The sequence below is a fragment of the Stenella coeruleoalba genome, assembly GCF_951394435.1.
Source record: "Stenella coeruleoalba genome assembly, chromosome: 14".
NCBI lineage: Eukaryota > Metazoa > Chordata > Mammalia > Artiodactyla > Delphinidae > Stenella > Stenella coeruleoalba.
In genome coordinates, this window is record NC_137160.1 from 38,292,556 (window position 1) to 38,313,061 (window position 20,506).

The following is a 20,506-nucleotide window of genomic DNA, read 5'->3' on the forward strand; positions in this document are numbered from 1 at the left end:
CCTCCATGCCCTTTCTTTTGCCTAGCTGGGCTCTGCCCCTGAGTCCTGCTAGGGATAAGTGAGGAGGAAACCAGCCTCCTGATAGCCTCTAGCACCCTTGCCCGCTTTCCCACAGCCCTTCTCCAGGGCCAGGTCCCTCAGGTGTCTCCCCACAAGCCCCTCATGGTCAAGCCCTTCTCTGGTGTCTCCTTCCCTGCCCTTCCCAGCCTTCTGCATGAACCACACCTCTCACCCCTGACCCAAGCCAGCGGCAGGCTGCATCCCCCAGCCAGGGGAAACAGCTTTCTACCCTACTAAGGGCCCCAGGCTGAGGAAAGGGGAACCCCCTTTCAGGGTTCCTGCCTCAGATGCCCTGCCCCAGGACAGAGACCACAGTGGCTGGGGAGGCAGTGCAGCTACAGCCTCATCTCCAGGGGTGTGGTGGGAGAGGAGCTGGTTTGGGTAGGCATCGCTGACCTCTGCCCCCTTGGCTCCCCTGCAGCGCAGAGCCCCACCGCCGCGGACCCCCTGCAGCAGGCCTACGCCGGAGTGCAGCAGTATGCAGGTCGTTAGTATCCACGCGTCCCCTCGGTGGTCCCCCGGCTGTATGCACCTCCCCATGCCTGGGCACCAGTGCCCCCTACCCAGCCAGGCCTGGGCCTAGCACTGTGAGGGAGGGGGGAGCAGGGCAGGACTGGCCAGGAGCTGTGGTAGAAGGAGGGAGTGTTATACTGACAGAGACCCCCCCCCCAACCCCCGCCGGGCTCCCTCCCCCTCTGCAGGTGCCCCTTGGCCTTCAGGCAGAGCTTACCTAACCCTAACCCAACACGGCAGTGGTGGGTGGTCCGAACGTGCGATGAGTTGGTGAGACAGGCTAAGCTTTAACCTTGCTGTGAAGTGACTCATCTTTGAGGCCAGATTTCCCTCCTCCGTGGTGCTGCCAGGGCTGGCTTGTCCAGGAGCACCAAGCCTCCCAGCAGCACTGGGGTGAGGCCGGAGCTAGGTGTCACTGGCTCAGAAAGCACTGATGCCTGCGTTTGAGGGAAGGGAAGCAGTTTCCATCCCTGCCCCCCACCAGCCATACACAGGCAACAGGAGTGGGGCCCGAGCAAGGAGGACAGGGAACAAGGGAGGATAGGCAGCCAGAGGTAGAAAAGAGGAGAGGCGAGCAGATGGCCTTGGGTCACTGAATGGGAAGGTGATGAGCTACCGTAGGAAGCCCAAGGCCAGCTGTCAGCCACGCTTCTCTCCCTCCCCCAGGCTCAGCAACACACAACACACAACACACACACACACACACACACACACACACACACACACACACACACACACACACACACACACACACACACACACACACCCCCACAGTCATCCCCGCCCAGCCAGTGTCCTGCTGTCTGGCCTGGTCAGGGTCCCTCCTTGCTGTGTTTAGGAGCCAGCAGTGTCTCCCCTGAGGGTGACGGAGCTTCCTGGCACCATGGGGACCTGGATAAAGCGGGCTTCTCACATCTGGAGTCCAGGGGAAGCTCTCTCCTTCACCTGCTGAGCGCCCCTGAGCCCCTTTGGGAGCCAGGCCAGGCGGAGGAGGGGGCTAGCCGCTCCTGTCCCACCTCTGGCCCTTTCCAGTTGAATATAGAAAGCATCAGATTTGTTCAACTTAGCCCTCTGCCCCTGGGGAACCACCCGCTGGCAGGGTCCCGGAGGCCAAGCTCACACCTAGGGGGGCTCCCGTCTCCCACACAGGCGCCATCTGAGCGAGACTGAGGGTATGTGGCCGGAGTCAGTCGTGGCTCAGAGAAGGGGGAACCTTGTGGGTTCCAGGCGGTGTGGGGCGATCCTCTCCAGGGCATTCTGATGTTTTTGATTATCCGTTATTATCCACACGTGGGTTGTCCATTGCAGATTAAACTCGCCTCCCCCATGCACACACCAGCGTGCGCGTGCACACACGTACACACACACACACACCAGCGCACATACACATCTTCTAGTCTTCCCTTTGCCGCTTCTCCTTCATTACTGCTGAAAACTGGCTTTATCTTAAAAATGCATTTTTTCGCTGGTCTGCTTTTACTGCTCAACACTGAAATTTCTCTCTTTCTTCCTGCCTCTCACCCTGTCTCTCTCCGTGTCACTGTCACCGTCTCTTGCTCTTGCCTCTTCTCTTTGGCCCTCCAGCAGCCGCCTACCCTGCTGCCTATGGTCAGATAAGCCAGGCCTTTCCTCAGCCACCTCCAATGATCCCCCAGCAACAGAGAGAAGGTGAGTCTGCCAGCGGGGCTCCTACGCTTCTTCCCCCCTTCTCTCCCCAAAGGGGCCTTTGGCAGGGGTGTTCCGTTGGCAAGGTGACCACATCTGCATTGTGTTGAGGGTGAGAGGAGCTGCGGGACGGTGAGAGGCAGCGCTCTCCAATCCAAGCGCGGAGGTGCACTGTCACGGGCAGCTCTGTAAACCCAGGTGGAGGGTGGTCAGGAAGGTGGGGTCCCGGAGCAGGCAGGGTCCAAGAATCTCCCCTCCCTCGATGGGCAGCATTTGTCCAGTGGCAAGGAAGGGGAGAAATATGAATGGTCGTGGCTGGGGTGGTGGGCGGGAGTGGGGATACCAGTTCATCAGGGACAGAGGTTGTACTTTCCAGGTGAGAAAGAGAGTCAGCTGGAGCTCCCAGGGCAGGACTCCATGGGCAGGTGAGGGGATGGAGTGCCCCAGTGTAGGCCTAGTGAAAGAAGGGGATCCTGGAAAGCCACATCTGGAGGCCCTGGTGTGAACAGGGCAGCAAGGCCAGTGGGCCTCGGGAGGCTGGAACCTCGTAAAGAATCTGGGTCCTCCCATTCCAGAGTCCGGAGCCCCGCAGGAGCTGGATAACAAATCCACGCCCGGGGATGCAGGGATGCTCACAGAGCTCGGTTTCATGGGGTCCTGTCTCTCTACCCCGTGAAAAGGGTCAGCCTGCCAGTGAGGCCACCACACCTGCCCATGTAGCCCACGTGGCCAGAGGGTTCCAGTGGTTTCCATATCCTGGCTCGTAGCCCCTGCGGCAGACTCTCCCAGACCTGTGGGATGCGGGCTAGTCCTGGAAAGGACCCGGGGGTCTGCTGGTCCAAAGCCCTGTGGTCAGACAGGCCCCGAACAGGCCCCAGAGCCTGGATGGTTGAAAGGCTGGTTTTTGAAGCAAACCCTTCTGGGTCTGACTCCCAGCTCAGCCCCTCGTCTCTCAGCCTTGGTGTCCTCACCTGTAAAGTGATGATCATTCCCTAGAGGGGTGTGAGGATCAGACTAGCTCAAGTCTGCCTTCCAGACTCCAGCAGTCACCTGCGGCTTTCTCACCGTGCACACAGCCCTCCCCTCACCAGTTTGTCACCCTCTCCAAAGTTGTATGTGAGGCATTATCTTAGTTCACATGCACCAGGCAGCTCCTGAGACCTGTGTCATCACCTCCCTGGGCCCATGAGGATGAAGCTGCAGGAACCCAGAGGGTGCACGGTGAGGCCCCCTGCTCACTCCTGCAGCCATGCTGCAGCTGCTGCAGCTCCAAGTCACGCCTGGGCCCATTGGTGAAGTGTGGGTGGACGATGGCCCATCAGCCTGCCTCTGCCAGATGGTCCCCTCACTGGGCTGTGGCCCTGGAGCCTGCCCTGCCCCCTCCCTCCTCCCCCCATTGATGCCTTCCAGCACCACATCAGTCAGGTCAGGGCCACAAGCAGTGGGTCCAAGAGTCCAGCATTGCCTGTCCCAGGCCCAGAGCAGAGAGCTGTGCCCAATGGCCCTTACTGCTCTGTCACCCCACTGGCTTCAGGCTGACCTGCCCTCACCTCGTAGTCAGTGCCCTGTATCACTCTGGCCTGTGGCTCAGAGGTCTCTAAACCCTGCTACACACACACACACACACACACACACACACACACACACACACACACACACACACACACACACACACACACACAGCTGCAGGTCATTGCTGGTCTGACCAACACATATGACAGCCCCTACCACTGGCCTTAAACACAGTCCCCACCATCTGCTTCCTGCCCCACCCCCTACCTCATACTTTGTACCAACCCATGAGTCTAGCTCTGAACTCTTTCACATACCTTCTCTCCATCTCCAAGCAGCTTCAGCTACCCCCACCCCTGTGCCCTGCTCTCTAGAGCTGACCCTGTGTGGCCAGTCCCCACTCCAGCCTCCCATCGGGCGGGAGGATCTCCCACTGTTGTCTCCATCCTCCCTGACTTCGGTGCGCTGTGCGAGCAGGCCATGGGAAGCAGTGAGATGTGAACCTAGATCCCTATAGAAGCGCGCTGCATATAAGGGCGAGCTCATGGTGCTGGAAGTGGGGTCCTCGGGGAAATCTGTGGGGTCCTGAAGGATGAGGACTCCCCTCCAGCATGTAGAGATGGGGAGATGGGCATTTGAGGCTGGGAGAACAGCAGGAGCAAAGGCATGGGTGCTGCAAAGTCTGCGGTGAGCCTGGAAATGGGGTGGAGACAGGCTGACAGTGGGTTGGAGCCAGACCAAAGCCATGTGCAGCATCGCATGAGGCACGAACAAGAAGGCTGTGTTCCTCCAGCCGTGCCAGTAGTTAGCCTCTTTTCACCGTGGTCACCTCCCCTTGTGTCATGCCATTGAAATACCAGGACACACTGGTTGCCGGGCAGGACCCTCCTTCCAGCTCCCTTGTCTTTGAGCTGAGCCTGAAAACAGATGCCTGAAGGCCCTGAGGCTGTCTGACCACAGATCAGCCCAGGTTCCTGTGCCAGGGGCTGCAGTGTGGTCCAGGGCAGTCACTTTCTGTCTCTGGAGCTTCATTTCACCATTTGTCAGGAGTCTGGTTTGGACCAGATTGATCTCCAAAGTCCTGCAGTTATGCCATCTGGGTGCTCTGTAATCTGGGAATTCGGGTTCCGGGGTAGCCCCAGTAGGACAGTGTGTAGGCTCACTGTGGAGGGGTGAGGGGCAGGGGGCTGGGAGTCCCTGTGGGGCTCAGCCGCACACCATGCTGATGGGACTGAGCCTAGAGGTTCTACGCTCGAAGGCTCCTTGTGTCTTTAAGGAGAACAGAAATAACGTCCACACAAAGCAGCTTGCAGAACTTGAACTTGTAGGGAGGGCCCCAAGTTCAAGGCGGGTGTCAGCGTAGGTTGGAGGGGTGGGGGAAGTCTGGAAGAGTTGAGATGGGAGAGGAAGGGAGGCTCGTGCTGGGGGAGGGGAGTAGGAGGACGGGGGGGGGGGGGGGGGGAAGGCAAATGCCCCTGCCCCTAGAGAGCACCCCCTTCTGGCTGGAGAGAAAGCTTCCCAGACCTACCTGAGAAAGAGCCTCAGACTACAGAATATGGGCTCTGGACTCAGGGAGCCCCAGGAAGGGAGACAGTGTGGGGAGGATCTGGGTGCGACCCTGGAGGAGGTGTGGGTTAGATGAGGCCTTCAAGCTGGTTCCTGCTGCAAGGGGACTCACATCTAGCTGGGGACACATTCACAGAGTGTGAACCAGTGAGAACCTGCCATGGTTGGAGGGGAGGGGGTGGGGGCAGGGCCACCAGAGCTTGTGGAATCCGGCCCTGGGACCCCTGGCAGTGGGTGAAAGAGCTCGCTTGCGCCGGTTCTGAAAGCGCCGTCAGCTGGCAGAGCCAGCAGTCCAGGGAGGGGAAGCCGGAGGCCGGGGATGGGCAGATGGTGCAGGACAGGGACCGGGGCCGAGGAGGTCATTGGTTCAGAGGGAGGCTTTGGTGGTCAGAGGACTCTTAGCTATCAGCTGTGAACCTCAAGGGGGTGCAGATAGATGGAGGAAGTTAGGAGAGCGGGAGGGGAAAGGAGAGGAAGAGAAGGGCAGAGAGATTCCAGAGCTGATGATTTGCTCCAAAACCAGGTGATCTGGCAGCCTCACGCGTCCCAGAGAACCAGGGTGCTGGCTGTGAAAGCCACACAGCAGCCCACATCGGTGCCTTACAGTCTTCACTCTTAAGCTCCTGCCTAGTTTCTACCAGCCTCTGATCAGCACCTCGTTCTTATCCAACTCCTAGCAAGTGCAGCTGTTTCCTCTGCATGTCCTCCATAGGCTGGAAACAAACATTGGAATGTCCACACTTCAGAAGGTTAAGTTATCTGTGGCATGCTCTATTTTAGATGGCAGGAAAAAGACGAAGGAGCTTGGAGAGATTTCCCATTCAGAGTTAAAACTGAGCATTTTGGTCATTTAAAAAGAAACATGTGAATCTTCAGCTATCTGCAAATTTCAGAAATCCAAAGACCTCAGCGGGGTTCAGGGTTTCTGGGGCACTGAGATGAATGATAGGTAGAGAGAGAGGAGGGCACAGACTATGGAGGCAGACAGCCTGGGTCTGGGTTCATATCCTGGCTCCATTGCCTACTAGCTATGTGACTTGGCAGGTGACTTAACCTCTCTGGCCTCAGTTTTCTCTTCTGTGAAGTGAGAATGACAACAGCCTCAGGGCTGCTGTAAGGATTAAGTGAATTAACATCCACGTGAAGTGTGCAGAGCAGCCTGGGATGTAATTCGTGCTACAGAAGTGGCAGGGCTGTTACTGCTGTAATGAAACGGGAAGACTTGCACCATAAGGCTCGTGGTACCCTGGCTTGTGGGTATCCCATCACGGAGCCTTGCAGTGAAGCCCCTTCTGCTCACCTAGCTTGCTGGAGGAGGTGGGGTCAATCTTGGTTTCCACCTCCAAGATCAGGGCTGACTTTAAGGTTCGGGGTAGCAGAGGGTAGGGCCGTTGGGGACCAGATGGGAAGCAGGGGCTGCTGGCCACGAGGAGGATGGGGATTCCAGGCCCCAGAGTCCTGCCTCTGGGGGCTGAAGCGAGGCTTCCAGAGGCCCCAGCACCACAGGCATGGCTGCCCCCAGGGCAGCTCCCTCTGACGTCCCCTGAGCAGGGTCCCAGCAGGTCTCCCTACCCCTGCCTCTTCTCAGCATCTCCCCTCCATGACTGATCAGGCCTTGGCACGTTCACCCCATTCACTGGTTGACTCCACCCCTGGAGCCCTAGAGTTGCAAGGCACCCTGTTATGGACCCATTTTTCAGAAAAGGTCACTGAGGCGCAGAGAAGTTCCGTGACTTGCCCAAGGGCAGAGCGGAGACCAGAGTTCAGACCCGGGGCTCAGCAGCCCCCCGCTTTCCGTGGCCACTTTTGGATCTTGAATGAGACTCCCCCTCCTAACCTCGCCCCCACCCCTCCCTGCTGCCGCTGCCTAACTCGCTCACCTCTCCTCTGTCTCTCTCTTCCCCCACCCCGCCATCCCTCCTCCCCCGCCCCCCCCTCACCGCAGGGCCCGAGGGCTGTAACCTGTTCATCTACCATCTGCCCCAGGAGTTTGGGGACGCTGAGCTGATGCAGATGTTCCTCCCTTTCGGTAATGTCATCTCCTCGAAAGTGTTTGTGGATCGGGCGACTAACCAAAGTAAATGCTTTGGTGGGTAAAGATAACAAACCAACTTCACCTAGGACAGGGTGGTGCTCGCACCAATTTACCGGTGTCCAACTGCTTTTAACCTGCTCCTTCACATCGGCCCCACCCCCCAAGTGCTCCCTGTGCCCAGCCTCCAGCCTCCACCTCTCACCCCTCTTCTCTCTTCTGTTCTTTTGGCTTCTTGGCTTTCTCTGCCCACCCCCCCACCCCATCCAGCCCCCCTACCCCCTGTCCCAGTCCAAGAGATAGTCTCTCCTCCCAGGCAAAAAGTTCCATTCCCACCGACTGAGAAGGGGAAGGGACCCACCTTGGGCAGGGGTGGAAGGGCAGGGAGCAGAGCCTGGCGACAGCCATTCTCCCAGCGCCCCTCTCCTCTCAAGGCCACAGTGGCCCCGGGGTAAAAGCCAGGCATGATCCTTGGGGTGGGAGGTCCGCCCAGCCGAGGCCCCTACCCCGCCGGCCCCTTGGCCTCCTCTGTCCATCTCTCTGTCCTGCCCCTGACCCCGTTCTCTGTCTACCCTGCTCTTTGCTCCCCTCCTGCCATCCAATGAACCCTCCTCCCCCTACCCACCCCCTCAGGCCACGAGAGCCAAATTGTTGAGGAATCAGGAAGAGGAAACTGGTTCCTGCCCTCAGGAAGCCTCAGGTCTGAGCTTAGATGAAAATCACATCTATTCAACAGCAGTGAAATCAGCGAGGCACCAAGTAATGGAGGAAGGAGAAAGGCAGGTGGATGCAAACAGACAAAAAGGAAGGGGAGGAAATTCCAGGCAGGGGGAATGGAATGGATGAGGGCATGGGGGCTGGGATGAGAAGAGTCAAAGGTCAGTGAATGAGGAAGCAGGAGGCTTTGGGGAGAAAGGAGGGTTCAGGGGAGACCAGCTGTGAGGGTGGGCCTGTGCTGGCGAGGGTTTCAACCATTCAGGTGAAGATGCTTCAGGTGGTGTGATAGGTAGTGGAAGATGGTGGGAGTAACAGGATGAAGTACTTCTGGTAAATTCTCCTGGGCAGGGTGTTAGATAGGAGACGAAGGACTTGGGAGGATCTAGGAGTATGGTTATCATATAAAACACAGGATGCCCGGTTAAATCAGAACTTTGGATAAACAATGGATACATTTTTAGCATACGTATATCCCAAATATTACGTGTAATATGTCCCATGCAATATTGGGGATATACTTATACTAAAAAAGTAATTGATTGTTTATCTGAAATTCCAATTCATCTGGGCATCCTGAGTTTCAGTTTGCTTCCAACCTCCTGGAAACCCACCTCATCCCCCCACCTCTCCTCTCCACTCCTCCTTAGCCCCTCTCCCACCTCTTCTGCCTCCATGGGAGCTTCTTTCTGGGGCCAGACCCACTCATGATTCCCCAAGGATTGAGGAGTCCAGTCCCCAAGGATTGAGGAGTCCAGTCCCCAGAGCTGAGTCAGCCAGGGGCTCAGAATCTCCAGGCTGACCCCCAGATTCTGGGGCTGTGAGGACAGAATAGGATCCTGCTTTGGCCAGGGAACCTGGGTCCCCCCTTGGGTGTGGGGAGGGGGAGAAGGTACAGAAATGCAGAAGCACCAGGAAGCACATGTTAAGGAGATTCCAGTTTGGAGACCAGGAGGGGCTTCCAGGACCAGGAGGGGCTTCAGGGTGGAAAGCATGTTCCCCAAGGCAGTCAAGATCTTTGCACATTGTCCTTTCCCCTCTGGCAGCTGCCACTGAAAATCTGTGGCATATCAGTGGCACAGAGTTGCCCCAGCAGCTCATTTCTCTGGGGGATGGGAAAACAAGGCAAAAGGAAAAGACCAGGTTGCACCCCTCCACTGTTTGACTGGTGTTTCTTCTGACGAATTACATTATGTATGTAAAAACGACAAACTGGAGATCAGCTGCCTTTGCTCTCTAAGTAAGCCTCAGATGTTCCATAAATCAGAAGAAAACTGTGAAGAGCCCAGAACATGCTGGGCCCCGGGGCTGGAGTGCGTTTGACTCCCTGGAGTCAGCCCCGGACTACCCTTGCCATTAGCTCCTTCAAGTCCTCCAGCAAAGGCTTTCGCCCTGCTGCTTCTGGGAGTCCACGCCCACCTACCTCTACTCTGGCTCTTTCCTCTCTTCCTGAACAAACGGCTAGCGCTGAACATCCACTGGCCTTGAAAAAGGACAGGCTCCCGCCAAGCTGCCTGGCCCAGTGGCTCCTCCTTCAGGCTCTTGGGTTCCCTCCCTCGCTCTGGCCGCCGAGCCTGTGCAGCTCTCCCCAGCACGCACTCATGGGCAAGTTTACTCTCTGGGCCTCAGTGTCCTTATTTGTGGAATGGGGATTTCAGCAGTCAGCTCTCAGCAGTGCTGTGAAGGTCATACGAGATGGTGCATGTGAGGGACCTGGCCAGAGCGGACCCTCAGAAGGTGCTAGGGTCCCCTTTATTCCCCAAAGGAAGGGCCATTTTTCTGCACACGTGGTCCTCTGTTTAAGTGAACTCCTTAAAGGCCCCGCGTGCTCTTTATAAGCATAAACAGAATCTTTCAGAGGCCGTCGTGAACATATGTGCAGCACAGATGGTTTCTGCATTGGAAGACGGGCTGGAGGGCCACCAGGAGGGCATCCTACCTGCACAGCCTCCCACGGTCTGGAAGGCAGAAACCTCGGGAGTGGGAGGAATGGGGCAGGGGCTTCTGGGAGAAGGGACACAGCCCTGGAAACCGTGAACATGGGAGATGGTGCCTAGAGCCTTGCTGAGGGGGGGGCCAGCAGGGGAGATGCTCCTTGCCCTGACTGCTAGCCAGTTAACAAAACTAGTTCAGGAAGAAAAGTTCCTTGAGCCCGGAATCCTTCCCAACCCCCAGGCTTCCAGAAACTCAACCCGAAGGCTGGGCTTCTTCCCTCCTCCAGGACCCTCTCTCTCCCTTTACACCTCCACCCTAGACAGCATCTCCAGCCGTTTTTATCTTTCTCCCATCTCTTCCCCACTTTGCTCGTATTTGTTCTTTTGTGGGGGGAACTGCCACCCACAGTTCGGCTATCTTGTCCCAGGAGGAAGAGAGGCGTTTAGTTTGCCCACCCTCTTTAATCTGGGGGAGAGCAGTATAACAGATGCACCATTCACGCATTTGAAAACTGCTCTGCTGACAGCTCGATTTAGTCATCAGTCAGAGAAGTTGGTAGGGAAGGGATGGGCCAGGAGGGCATGAGAGGGGGAGGTGGAAAGATGACTCACATTGATTTCCAACTACGGATAATCAGAAATCTCTCCTATGTGTTTTCGCCCATAGATTAATACATAGATGTAGGTTATGTTGCCCTGGGCCCATCTCTGACCAATCTCATCCGAGCTCACATGCTACCACTCTTGGGTACACTCACATGCGTGTACACACACCCCTCCCCCATCTTTGATGGTGCATGGCCTCCAGAGAAAATGCACACAAATGCAGGAAGGAGAAAGAGAAAAGAGGCCGGTGGAGGCAGTGTCTGGGGCGGAGGTAAAAGGGCCACCACACAGGGAGAGTAAGGGAGGGGTCACAGGCAGGCCCAAGGTACCACAGACAATTAACGGAGAAAGCAGCTTTCTACATCAACGGAGTCTGTCCACCTATCCCTTATATATCTAATGGCCGTTTGGAGATGAGCACCCCAAATGAAGTGCATTTGCAGGATTGCCTGGGAACTTCGCCAAGCTTAGTTTCATATATTTTGCAGGATCTAAGCCCATTTTACAGGAGAAAAGGCCTTTAAAGTCAAATAAATTCCAGGAAATACTAGGTTAAACAAAGACATAAAGAAGAGAGAAATTGGGGTGGTAGAGGGATGTTTTTATTTGTTAATGTGCCATGAACTGTCCCAGAGGGGCCTGGTTATAAATTTGCTTGACCACCAAAGGCCCTTTCTCAGGGAGCACCTTTTAGGGCCATTTTTGGGAAATGCTGATGTAGTGTAGTCTATAAGGAGATGCATTCGAAGTTCCAAAAGGTGACTTCTAAATCAGCTTTGGGAACCTAATCCATTCCCACCTGGGAACTGCTTGTTTCAGAAGGTGACTGGGAGCCATGGATGGTTCTATATCCTGTCCTGGGATATTGGGAGGAGTGAACACGTGAAAAGCACTTCTGCAGTCTGTAGTACACGAAGGCGCTTAGCTAACTTTCGCTAATAGGGTCAATTTGTACTATTATTGTTATACCATTAGTAGTGTTACGAGGGATTCACATCAATGGGTGCGTGCTTAGTCCGGGGCAAGAGCCCCTGCTCCCAGGGTGGAGTTTTACTAAATGAAAGGATGGTGCAGACGGCCCCTGGGAGCGAGGTGGCTGGTTAATGTGAGCCGGTGTGGACTGGCCCCGGTGGCGGTGGCCACCCGGAGCCTGGCTGGGGGCAGCCTCGGCAGGGACGGAGCGGGAGGAGGGGCGGCGGGGACCCTGCCTCTGCCCTGCCCCGCGGCCGGGCGGCACTCGCGAGGGGGGCGGCCGGAATCGGCGGCGGCGAAGTTCGCTCCGTGGCGCCTCCCCTCCCTCCCCTCGCACTCCTCTCTCTCCCCAGGCCGGCACCCCGTGCCCTCCCGCTGCCAGGCCCCCTCCTGTCAGGGAGGACAGTGTCCAATAAACTCCTCCACCCGCAGGTGTGTCCGCCCTCTCCCACCGCAGGCAGGGGCTGAGGTGCCGGGGCCGGCGCGGGTGGGGGGCGGGCGCCTCTCCGAGCCCCGCCGCGCCGCGGGCGCCCCGCCTGGGGGAGAGGGCGTGCGGGACAGCGGCGCCGCCCAGAGCCGAGGTGGAGCCGGGGCGGCCCGGCCCGGGGCCGCGCGGGTCGGGGAGCCGGGAGCCTCGGCAGCGCCCGCCGCCGGAGGGTCCGCAAGCACGCGGGCAGTGTGGGGGGGGCACTAGGCCGGGACGGGGGCGGGGGCCCCGAGGGGGAGGAGCCTTGAGCCCCGTCCCCGCCCGGAGGCGCGGCGGGAGCGGGGAGACACCGCCGCCCGCCCCGCCCCGCCCTCGGCCCCACGGACCTTCTCCGCCCCCGCCCCCTCCCGGCCGGGGCGGCCCCGTGGAAACCCAGGCCCTCGTCCCTCGTGTCTCGCCAGGCTTCGTGAGCTTCGACAACCCGGCCAGCGCGCAGACCGCCATCCAGGCCATGAACGGCTTCCAGATCGGCATGAAGAGGCTCAAGGTGCAGCTGAAGCGGCCCAAAGACGCCAATCGCCCGTACTGAGTGCAGGCGGGAGCGTCCCCCGGGGGAGACCAGGACTCGCACAGGTAACCGGGGTCGGCCGGGGCGCGGGGACGGGGGGTTGGGGAGGTTGATACCGGACGGACCCGCCGCCTCCCCTGGCCTCTGTGGGCCGGACGGAGCCTCGCTGTGCCTTGGACCCGCTGCGCCCGGCTCGACCTGCTCCTCGCCCGGTGCCTAGGGGGCAGGCGCAGAGCTGTGGTCACCCCGTCAGAAATGGGTATGACCATCCCCCTGCCGCAGAGCTAAGAGGAGCAGGAGTGAGGGAATCGGTCTGAGAAGGTCTACACCGGCAATTTTGTTTGCCAGAAAACCCTGGGGTGAGCAGATGGCAAGCTCAGGGCTGGGAGAGTTTGGGGGAGGAGTAGGCCCTGTGGGGAGCTGTAGGCCTGTGCTGGGGCCTTCTCCCAGACTCCCTGGCTCTCCCCTTCCCAGCTCTCTTGCCTGAAGGGCTGGTGGCTTTTAGACACTTGACCCCTTCACCCGTTCAATTCCCCGCAGCTCAGTCTGGAGAGGAGGGACAGGACTTTTCAAAGGGAACTTTACCAAAAAACAAAACAGGATGGGACAGAAGGTGAGGAGGGTGATGGTATGGGACTGGGGTCACTTACCCCGCCCTCTTTACAGAGGCCATGATGAGTGGGCAGGTGTCACCTTTCCCTCCTCTGTCTGGGTCCTGCCTTGCAGCTGAAGGCACAGTCGGCCACTCCTCTTCCAGGCCACATGCTCCCCTGGGTGAAGCAGCTTCCTGGGGAAGGGGGGAGGGAGGAGATGTGCCTGGCCATCAAAGTCCACCCCCAGCCTGGTTTCTCCCATTGAGGTACGCTCCACCCGTCCCAGCTGGTTCATAGTCCAGGCGAGGCTGCCCAGTCCTCCGCTGCTTCAGCAGTACCGTGTGCCAGGTACTGTTAGGTACTCAGCATGAGTAAGACTAATGAGAATCCTTGTCATTAGCAGGGGAGGCAGACAACAAACAAGGACAGAGGATCAAAGAGTAAATTATATAGTGTGTCAAAATTGTTGGCTACAGTTAAATCAGGTAGTCAGGGTAGGCCTTGTTGAGGAAGTGACATCTGAGCAAAGGTTTGAAGAAGGGGAGGCAGGGAGCCACGCCAGGGTTTGGCTGTTTGCTCGGTCCTCGCGCCCAAGGAACAGGCAGTGCACAGGCTCCAAGGTGTGGGCAATGCGGTGTGTTCAAGGACCAGCAGGAGGCCAGGGTGACTGGAGGAGAGCGAGCACGGGGCGGGGGGGGGGGGGTGTAGTGGAAAAGGAGATCCCAGAGGTGAGGAGGGCCACCTCGTGTAGGACCTACACGTTGCATGGACTTCGGCCTCTCCTCAGAAATGGGGGGCTCGGGGGGAGCCACTGGAGAGCTCCGCACAGAAGAGTGATGTCATTAACTTGCATTTCAGGAGGCTCGCTGGCTGCCGTGTTGATAGATCGTAGGGTCCAAAGCAGAGGCCTAGCGCTGGGACCGCTCAGTCCAGGGTGACAGCAGTCGACGTGGTGTGAGGGAGTTGGTGCCGTTTGTAAGGAGTTAGAGGGGATGTGAGAGAAAGAGGCATCAAGGATGACGCTTAGCTTTTGGCCCGAGTAACTGGAAGAGCAGAGTTGTCGTGGTCTGAGACGGAGAGGGATTGGGAGAAAGGTGAGGCACGTGACAGTTACACATCCGAGTGGAGGGTCAGAGTCTGGAGTTTGGGAGGGAGGTCTCCAGCTTCCCAGTCTCCTCTCAAATCCCACCGCTGCCAGCAGGACCCCCTTCATCCACCCAGGAGCAGCCACACTCACCTTCTCTTGAAGAGGGTGCTTGAGCCTCTACTCGCTGCAGAGCTAGAAGAGCAGCGTCCGCCTCTCATGCTTCCTCAGTTCCGGCCCCTGTCCGTCTTTGGTCTGTGTGAAATGCACACGCACATGTTTGTTCAGAGCGTGGGCACTTTCCTGTGCCAGATGCTGGCTCAGTGCCGGGATGCCGAGACGCATGGTCACCGTGCTGCCCGCGTGGAGCTTCCAGCTCTGTGCTCACACCGACACGGTGGCAGCCAGCCAATGGGTACATTTCCATAGGAGGGGAGGGACAGTGCAGTGAAAGCAGCCCTTTCGCGACACGGAGCACTTTTCTTAAACAGGCTTAGCTCTGCCACTAAGGCATGACCTGGGTCAAGGTGCTTTCCCTCTTGGGCTTCCATTTCTTCAGTGATGAAACCCAGGCATTGGAGCCATCAGAGGACTTTTAAGGAGGCGGCATGCTCCAGTGTCATGCCCTGAGATTCTGAGGGGCCCCTGTGGGTGTGTTTTGTGGCTCCCCCCAAAACAGCTTGTCTTAGCCTCCTAGACCTTGATGCAACTAAAACCCCAAGAAAGGAGGGAACATCTAGGTCAGAGAAATTCCCAGATGAAGGGGTGAGGACGGCAGACTTGTGGTTTGGGACAGAAGGTAAGAAGTGGCCCTCAGGGTAGAACCAGTTAGCAGTCATGATTGGGGTGGGGGCTTGAGAGGAGTGGCCAAAAGAGCAGAGTGGTTCTTCCACCAGGGAATACAAAGGCCAGAAAGATGAGAACCACAGACTTTCACACTGCGCTTACCATGCAAGAGACAGTTCTTGTAGGTGACCACTCTAAGACATAACTGTATACTTGTAGCTGCCTATGAGGTAGGTAGTGTTATTATTCCCATTTTATAGATGGAGCACAGACAGATTAAGTCACTTGCTAATCAGCTCCTGAGCTGTAGAGTCATGATATGAAGGGGGAGTGGTTACTTCCAGAGGCTGAGCTCTTAACCCCTTCAAGTAAGGAGATGGATAAACCCCCCTCTGCTATCTTCACCTCACCCCTCCTACCCCAGAGTGTCCTGAATATCAGAGGGGACACATCAGGACCTCTCACTTCTCTGGGGTCAGCCATCTGACTAGCCCCCCACTAGGCAGTCTTCTAAAAAACTGTGAGCTCGCGTAGCTCCTACAGTAAAGTTGACCTTTCAGCTCCATTCACAGGATTTTAACAAATGGTGCATTCAGGTTCCCAACCCAAGACTGTTAGAGGGTGTAACAGAAGGCAGGTGTCATAGGGCCAGGCTCGGGGAGTGCCGTGGGCACTGGCTGCTGCCAGTAAGAGCGGGAGGAAACAGCACGCAAAAGCAGCTTAAAAACTGCATGATTTTACAGGCCAGCAAAGGATGTTTACAGATGATGGGTCCTAGTTGCTCGGAAGGGCGGGGCTCGCCTAAGCAGGGGCTCAGGGGCCATAGTTAGGTGTGACTAGGCACCGGGAGGGTGGTCTCATGGCCGGTGGTGAAGACATAAGGCAAATAGGTGGCCAGGTCAGAACTGGAGTGAGGGGGTTCTGGGGAAGGAGAGGGCCCCTGGCAGGGCAGCCGTGGGGAGGGGGAGCGTGGTTGGGCTTTGGTTCCGTAAAATGAGGCCTGGGTAGGGTGGGGTCTGCGCACCCTGATGGATGGGAGCGTGGGTTCCTAGCTTCATTGCTGCCCCTGCCCCTCATCTTGCGCTAAGATGGGAGTTTCTCCCAGAAATCTTTACGGGGAAACTAAGAGGAAGGAAACAAAGGCAGGGAAAGTGGGCAGAAACACGAACGTGGCCAGGTCCAGGCAGACACCCAAGTCCCTTGTTCCACCTCTGGGCCCAGGCTGAGGGCGGGCGCGCGGGCATCCGGCTCTTTGGAGGGAGAACCGTCTGAGTGGCGTGTCTGGCTCCCTGGGAGCCCCGTTTCTTCTGGCCCCGGGCTTTGGTTCTGAGTGTGCTTTTGCACAGCGTCTGCTCTGAGCTTTGCAGGCACGGGTGCTTCGGGTCAGACCTGCCCAGTGCTGGGCTGTGGCTTTGGGCTGGGCCTTCTCTGGCTAGAGGCCAGCTGTGTTTAGGACCTGGCATCTGAATTGGCTCAGCTCGACCAGGTCATGAGGTGGGGCTTCCCTGTCCTGAATCAAGCTCCCCTACGCCGGTCAGTGACCCTGCTGTCACCTCTAGGGCTGTGCTCGGAGAGGCTCTTCCAGAGGGTGGCCAGGCAGGGGTCACTGTGCAGGCAGAGGTGCCACTGCTCCTTAATGAAGAAAGTGGTCAGCAGTGCGTGGGAAGAACCCCAGGGAGCCTCCTTAGCGGCTGAACGAGTTTGAGTGTTTGTGTGCTGGGGACCAAGTGTGTGTGAGAGGTGAGTGGGTACGAGAAGGTTCCCTAGATGGAGATTTGGGGCGGAGCTGTGTGAAATTCAGGCTCGAATCCCCAGCACTGGGCAGTGCCAGGCACTGAAGGGTGGCCGGAGGAAAGCTGGCAGCCGGCAAAGGAGCACAGTGGAGTGGGGAGGAGTGGGCGTCCCAGGACTGGGTGCAGGTGTCCCTGGGTTGCCGTGGCTGACACCTGAGGGCGCTGCCCTCCGCGCCGTGAGGCTTTCAGGATCTTAGTTCCCCCACCAGGGATTGAACCCGGGCCCTCGGCAGTGAGGGCACAGTCCTAACCACCGGACCGCTGGGGAATTCCCCCTCCTCAGTTCTTAGGCCTCTTCTCCCACCCCAGGGGCCCGCCAGTTGGCTCTCCTGGGTGGTGGGTCTAAGGGCTTGCTTTCCGGAGGGGCTGGAGATGCAGACGGGCCTTGCTGGGCCCTGGTCTTGGTGAGGGAGATCTGCTGTGGGAGGAGCAGGACGGGCAGGCAGGGCAGCAGGGCTCTGCGGAGGAAGAGGGGCGGGGGCTCTTCTGAGAACGCAGAGCTGGAGGCCGGGCTCAGGCTTAAAATAGTCACCTCTCAGCTGTTTTGCATCTTATCCACAGTGACATGTCATGACCTCAGGCTTCCCTTCCACACTCCCTGTAGGAAAACACAAAGCTGAGAGTGGAAGCCGCTGCGTGTAGAAGCCCGGTGCGTCGGAAACCCCTGCAGACTCTGCAAGCCTGGTGCACAGACCCGGGGGCTGCAGGGGAGCAGGGACTGGGAAGTGAGCTCAGGGGTAACCGTGAGGAGGGCGTAGGGCTGGGGGCCCCCAGTGCCCTGGGTGGGGGCAAAGGACCCCCAATGGTGAAGCGTGCTCAAGACAACTCAAAACGGAATAACTGGATGATGCTTGACAGAGAAGGGAGCTCAGCCTCCACCAGTTAGGGCTCCACTAGTGAAGAAGGCAGGTCGGGGCTTGTGAGATGGGTCAGTCTAGAAAGCTGTACGTGGAGGGGTATAGGGTGTGAAGGAATGGAGAAGGGGGAGGTGGAGTGGGGGAGGGCAGCAGAGCACAAGTGACAGCAGCAGAGAGACTGGGGAAACAGGGCCATAGCCCGCCCCTCTCCAGTGGAGTCTCCTGTTTCGTGTGACCAGCACTGCAGGGCACCCTAGTCTTCCACGTGACCATTTCCTGGGTCAGAGCTGCAGAGCCGTCTAAAGGCTTCACGTGCCAGGAAGCAGCCTTGCTTTGGCCACGTGGGCCACCTTGAGAGCAAAACAGAGAGAGTAAGGCGATCATGAAATGAAATCAGTTGTGCCAGGATGTGTCTGTAGAATTCTGAGAACGTTGATGTGACTTACTCTAAATCTCAGAACTACAAGTGTTCATTTTCTGAAGGTTCTGAGGAAAGAGGGTTGAAGCAGAGTGGACGGGGAGAGGCTCACGACCTCATGCAGCGGGTGCTCTTTTAGTGGGGATGCCCTTCTCTGGGGATGGCGGCCACGGCGGGACGGGACAGGGCGGGAGGGCTGAGTTGCTGTCTGTGTGCACTGTACTGGGCAGCAGGGTGTTTTGTGGATGGACCCCACGGATACAGCAGTCGCCTTAATCAGCCTCTGACCCACCCGGCAAATCGGGGCCACCCTGTCAGGCTCCCCCTGCTGGTCCACAGGCTGAAGCCACGGAAGGCTGGGGAGGCGAGGAGAGCTCGGCACCTGGGGGAGAGGGAAAGAATCAGGGGTGGTCAGAGGCAGAGAGCGTGCTCCCTGATCTGCTTGCCGGCCAAGGTGGTTTGAGGGGCTGTTTTAGTTTTTTCTGGCCCCCTCACCAAGCTGCCTGCACCCTCCCTCCTCTTCCCAGCGCGTGATGGATGCCCGTAGCGGCCCTGTGTGAGGTTCTGCTACTGTTCACGGTGTATCATGTGTCTGCACAAACAACCGTGTGTGCGTGTGCGTGTGCGTGAGTGTGTGTGTGTTGACGTGCCCATGTTGTTTGTCTGCCGGCTTCCTCCATCCTTTGAGTTTTTTTCAGTTCTCTTATGATTTGACTGCTGTTCTCTCATTAGAGCTTTTAGATTGATGCTGTGGTCTGGTGCTGTATAAATATTTTTCCTTTTAATTTTGTTTTAACTTCTTCCTTGCCCTTCTTCACCCTCAACCCGACTCTCCCTGTCCCACCCCCCACACTCCCCGACCCAACCCGCCCCCCCTCCTCCTCCCCCCTTGCCCACACTCTCTTGTCCTCTCTCTCTTTCTCTCTCTCTCTACATATATAAATATATATATAAATCTTTTCTTCTTTTGTCATTCAATCAAATTCCAACAACCCAACCAGGGCCAGTCAAATCCACCACAGTCTCGCGCTGAGCTAGGAATAAAGTTCACGTAATCACATGAGAGTGGAGAAAACAGTCCCCCATCCGTAAGTTCAAATCAACTCAAAGTTCACAGTGTGACATGATGGCGTCATGTAACAAGGCTAAGAATCGGTTGCATGACAATTGCCGTCAAGTTTCGTGGAGGTGCTGTGATTGGAGCGTTTTTCTTGGATGTTGTATCAGTTGATGATTGGCCAGTCATGATCACACGTGCATTTTCTTGACTTTTGTGCTGCCACGATCTTTTTTGCTGTGCTCATTTTCGTTTCGTTCTTGGTGCTTGCAGTGGTTTTACTTTCTGTTGTTTGGTTTTTCTTGTTCAGCGTTTTTTATGCTTCTCTAGATGTCACATAGAGAAAAAAAAACAAAAGAATAAAAAAACAGTAAAAATAAAGATGAATTCCCGAATTATCGGACATGGGATCATTAACTGTGCAAACCATTATTTTTTTTTTCTTAAAAATGAGGAAAACATCTTAAAAGTATCTATGCGTGGTTGATTTACTTGCACTTGAAAATATTGTGATTTTATTTTTTTCTAGAAATTTGGGGGCCTTTTTCAATTGACACTTTCCTAGGTCTGGTCTTTTTCCAGTTAGGCTATTTTAAATCTCACTTCAAAAGGAAAAACAAAAAGAAAAAAACAAAAACAAAATCTCTACAGTAACAGAATGATAAAAAAAAAAAAAAAAAAAAAAATTCTAAACCAAAAACCTAGAGTTCAAAGCCCGGGGCCTCTGAGAGAGAGCCCGGTAGCAATTGTAAGGTTTGTATTGTAGCCACTTCTGCTAAATTAAATGTGGGGAGGGAGGTGGGGGCCTGGGAGTTGGGAGGGCTTTTTGGTCGGTTTGGAAGAAACAGTACTAACAAAAGCAAAATGCACCTTTTTGTTTACAACTGAAAAAGGGTCCTTGACAAGTGTTTTTTAATTTTATTATTATTTTATTTGGTGTTGTAATTGTTTAGATTGCTGTGTACGGTTTGCTGTTTGTTGAATCAACAGTGTGAAAAACCTGCCAGCATGGATTGATATACGCATGACGTTGTCCCCTCAACTGGGGGCTTTGCAGTTCTAACTCTCTTGATGTAACCAGTCACCCCCATGTATAAGTGGAAGCTGCTTGCTAGAATGGAGACGAGTCTCATTTGTTAATTCACAATGATTAAGCATTTTCCTTCTGATTCTAGTCGGATCATGATTTTTTTTCTTTGAAATGCAAAACAAAACACCAAAAAGCCACCATTCAAAACAAAATCAAGAATTGTCTGAGTTAATTTAACTTTGATGATTAAATCCGTTCTAACTTCTTTTAGGTCCTCCCCATCCACTTCCTCGAAGTGCTGAATTTCCTCTAAATTCCC

The 20,506-nt window shown here is 56.3% G+C and overlaps 1 protein-coding gene across 27 annotated transcripts in view; it reads left to right on the forward strand.

Annotated features, from left to right (window-relative positions):
- The window catches only part of CELF4 (CUGBP Elav-like family member 4), a gene marked incomplete at both ends in the record, with an annotated part of 298,840 nt that overhangs the window by 275,454 nt on the left and 2,880 nt on the right, over positions 1–20,506 (forward strand). For 7 of the 27 annotated variants that reach the window (XM_079942015.1, XM_079941993.1, XM_079942010.1 and 4 more), the window contains 5 exons: positions 482–547; positions 2,158–2,241; positions 7,262–7,345; positions 11,928–12,006; positions 12,463–12,634. In XM_079942015.1, the coding sequence (XP_079798141.1) occupies positions 482–547; positions 2,158–2,241; positions 7,262–7,345; positions 11,928–12,006; positions 12,463–12,634 (485 nt within the window). Of the gene's footprint in view, positions 1–481; positions 548–2,157; positions 2,242–7,261; positions 7,406–11,927; positions 12,007–12,462; positions 12,635–19,101; positions 19,156–20,506 lie in introns of those variants that run through there. The other 20 variants (XM_079942016.1, XM_079941995.1, XM_079942011.1 and 17 more) reach the window with 8 other exon arrangements.